At 41.3% G+C, this 4,119-nt stretch overlaps 1 protein-coding gene across 1 annotated transcript in view; it reads right to left on the bottom strand.

Moving 5' to 3' along the window:
• The window catches only part of LOC112141691 (syntaxin-10), a gene marked incomplete in the record, with an annotated part of 11,228 nt that continues 7,109 nt past the window's right edge, over positions 1-4,119 (bottom strand). The window contains 2 exon segments of the mRNA XM_024264839.2: positions 1-1,040; positions 2,756-2,850. Of these exon segments, the coding sequence (XP_024120607.1) occupies positions 964-1,040; positions 2,756-2,850 (172 nt within the window).

Below are 4,119 nucleotides of genomic sequence, written 5' to 3'. Positions count from 1 at the left end.
TAAAGTTTTACACAATAATATTTCATCAAACAAAAGCATTTGGTAGTTCCTGTACAGCACTGACATATTAGTGTTGCATGACACAAAGCGTCCAGCAGAGGGCGCTGCCAGCTTAAACCTGAGCTCCACATGGAGTCATCTTGCCCAGCAACTATTCCTCCTCATTAGCTGAAGCTTCTCAATAAAAGAGGCAAAGCCATTCGCTCCGAGCCAAGGTTGTCTGTCATCACCCGGCGAGCAGCAGAGCCCCGGCCAATGGCGTGCTCAGACGTCTGCGGGGGCGTCGGGCCGCACGCCATCGGGGCACATTCAACCGCTTGTTTGGCAACTTTACACTTTTTCTTGTTATTCTGACCGCTGCAGATTTTTTTTTAAATAAACAGAAACGTCGAGTGGACCTGCAGACCGGTGGAGGCACCGTCGTACCAAAGCGATGCATCGTTCCAATCCTGACCGATCAGCTCGCTGCACATTTCAGAAACAGTACAAAAATATATTTAAGGCAACAACCCTCCTGTGTTACTCCTCTTTACTGCAAAGTTTTCTTGATTCACGCTCAGATGGAGTCTAATGAGTGAGAGCTGGCAGGAAACGGGTGGGACTGATGCGCCGCGTCAGCGTCTACTCCAGGATGACATCACAAGTTGATTCGATAAAAACCTACAGATCAGATTTGTTCGTTCCAAATCACATCTCCCCCCATTGCGATCCATCATTTCTAAAAATAATGCACAAATATAAAACAGATAATACCATGTGTGTCGCTCTGCTGCTTAGAGACCAACCCCCCCATTGGAACTAGATTCATTAAAAGCAGAGAGGACTAGACCCCCGCTGCAGGAGACCGGGCTCTCCTCAGCATGAGGAACAGGAGTGACTAAAGAGGGGGGGCGGTCTTTGTGTCCATTCATCCTAACAAGGAGGAGTCTGCGAGCAAAGACGAGGCGTGCGAGGTCATCCACGTCACAGAGCGAAGAACAGGATGAGGATCACGATCAGGATGACCACCAGCACCCCGATGGCGCACCACTGCCGCCGGCCTGGAGGGACAGAACGACACGATGACTGATTCACTGCAGACTCTAGTGCTGTCGATCGATTAAAAACATGAATCACACTTTTGGATTTTGATTAAAGACGGTTAATCACAATCTTTTACTAGGTCAGTTTTACAAGACAATATGCGGCTTTTCCTTCATTCTTACTGTCACATCAACAGTAAAATTAGCAGAACTGTAGAGACTTTTATGTCAGCAGTAATACTAAAAAATGCTGACACTATACTATGAAGTTTATTAATATACAGCCATAAGAAAAAAAAAAACACTGTAAATGATCTGGATGAATACTCAAATCTGATTGGCTGCTGGGCGTGGATGCCCACCTAAAAAAAAGTTCCGGTCGCATATGGAACGCAGGCTCTCTGATCATGCAAAGTGTGTAACAAGAACGTGCAGAGAACACAATCAAAACGCAGAAGTTCTTCATCATTGAGTCCCAATACACGTTCCATATTGTGTTACCGTGACAACCGGCCACACCACCAATCAAATTGTCTGCTTTTTATGAAAAAGTGATCTAAACCAAAAACATAACTAGAATAAAGTACTAAAAATCTATTGAAGATAAGATAAGGTGGATAGCGTCCGATGAAGTGTGCATTTTCAGAATCCTGTGGAAGCCAGAACCGTCTGATGTGAAGTGGTAGACGCAGATTATCTTTTTAATCTGTATTAATAAATGTTAACGCATTCGTTTTTTTTTTTTAAATTAGCCACGTATGTTAAAGAGTTAATGTTGACAGCCCTAAGAATAACAAAGGCCTTATGATCAGGAGCGCAAAGAGGTACATAGCATTCTGTTAGGAAATTGCCTCTGGTGGGAGGTTGGCGCCAGTGTTCGGCAGCGGAGCCACCACCAGTGTGTGAATGTGTGTGTGAATGGGTGAATGGGTCTGTGACTGTGAAGCGCTTTGGGCCATCGAAGGAGGGTAGAAAGCGCTGTACAAGTATACGCCATTTACCATTTACCATGTTTGGTTGGGTGTTACTGTGAATACGCTAACGTGCTAGCATGTAGCAACGGTGGACTAATTTTTATTTATGTATTAGTGACAAAATTAAGAATTAGCATTAACGTTTGCTTTAGCAATACCAGTCTGTTTTTAACGCGTTGCTATCAAAGCGGGAATTTATTGTAAATATGCTAACATGGCTAACCAATAACGTGTCACAAACAACTTCTAGAGTCATTGGAACTCGGTTAATAAAGTCTAATGTCAAAAAATGAAACCATTGAACATGCATCGAAAGTTAAAAAAGGTTGAACTTTGACCAATCAGAGACTTGGATTTAGTAGTGGCTTATGGGTAGTATCCTTTTTAATGCACTGAAGTGCCAACCGTTTAAATCGTGAAGGAGAGATCAATCATCGCAGTTTGTGCCTGGATGGAATTCCATGACATCAAGTCTTTCATTTATCGGAATAGAGCTGTGAAAGAAAAAGCCTGGAGCAGGATTTGCACCACTTTGACGTTTCCCACATGTGCTAGCATCGGGTAGCGACCGCATGCTACACCCCTGTTCAGCACACTTATCGCATGCCGAGGGTGTGCCTAGCATAAGCCTTTAGTCTTGCTTAATGCACCTTATAAATGACATATGTTCTATAAAAAGGTCTACATTCAGCTCATCTTTAATTTTAAAAATCTGTTTGAGACAGTTTAAGCTGCAGAGTGCTAAATCTGTATACTCACTGCTGGTCATGTGAGACACCTTCTCCAGCTTCTTTAAGACCGAGTCCATGCGGGACGACGTCTGATCCATCTCGTCTCCAAAATCATTCAACATGCTAAGCAGGGGAGACACAAGAGGAGAAAACTGATCACATCTTCCTTTCAGAACTCACTATTTAATGATGACAACTCAATATTTAGGCAACGCAAACAGTCCTAAATATTACATGAACGGAAGAACAAGAGAGAAGAGGAGAAACCTTCTTTGTGTCTGTAGAAAAATCAGATGAAAATGGTGTTTTGGATGTTTTTAATACATTCTTGTGGGATTTTTCTGATGATTTGGGACACATATAAAGAAAATTAAGCTCAATATTGCATTTCTGGTGGGGTGAATGTCTAATAAACTACTGCTGCTCTGCAGAATCAGACCCAAAAAACACATTTTTTCTTTTGCCAAAAACAACAGTATAATCCTCATTTAAAGACCACTGGAAATGTTTTTATTAGAGATCAAAAGATGATCAGAGCGGATCTTGAAAGCATCAAAGCAGTTTAGAAGCGGTCCTTTGCAGCGAAGCAGTGGCTAAACGGAGGGGTAAACAAAGGAGCGATGACGGTGTAAAGCAGCAGAGATGACAGCAGAACTGTCAGACTGCAGTTTGTGTTCGTGGAGAGGCAAAAAGGCGTGAAGAGAAGCCAATCTGGGAGGAAACATTTAAAGCATTTACAGGATTTTCTGCTGCTGTGGACACCACAAGCATCAGTGTTGCTGTGAAATGACAGATTTCCTTCACAGTCTATTGTGGAAGTATGAAATATTGGGGACAGGTGTATTAAAATAATCTAATCTACATTCTATCAACTATAATCTATAAATTATGTTCCTTTAAAGTAACTTTTGTTCTTATACAGGCATAAAACAGATTTTCAGTTAATTTTTCATGTAAGAAATCATGATTTTAACAACAAAAGTTCTACTTTTTATTCAGCTTATATCAGCACATCTGCCAAACGTGTCTGGTTTTGAATAGAAATGTGAAATCTAGATCAATATCCAATAGAATGGTCAATTGATCCTCAGCTCTAATCAAAACAGTCGATTGATCAGAATGCTCCTTGTTTCAGTTTTCCTTCATTCATAGCAGGGGTGTCAAACTCAATCACACAAGGGGCCAAAATCCAAAACACATCTTAGCCGAACAGGATAAACATTTATAGAACACTACAACTACATTTTTAAAACTTTAAAACCATAACTTTTAAACATAATTATGAACTAGATATACAGCAAAACCTGCGATAATGCTAGTATGATTGATGTAAGCTGAATTTGGCCGCTAAAGATGCTGAAATTGATAGCTAAAAACGCTGAAGCTGGTAGC

This window comes from Oryzias melastigma, unplaced genomic scaffold, assembly GCF_002922805.2.
Source record: "Oryzias melastigma strain HK-1 unplaced genomic scaffold, ASM292280v2 sc00251, whole genome shotgun sequence".
Taxonomy (NCBI): Eukaryota; Metazoa; Chordata; class Actinopteri; order Beloniformes; family Adrianichthyidae; genus Oryzias; species Oryzias melastigma.
The sequence above is the reverse complement of the archived record's forward strand: the minus strand, read 5'-3'. Positions and strand labels throughout refer to the sequence as shown.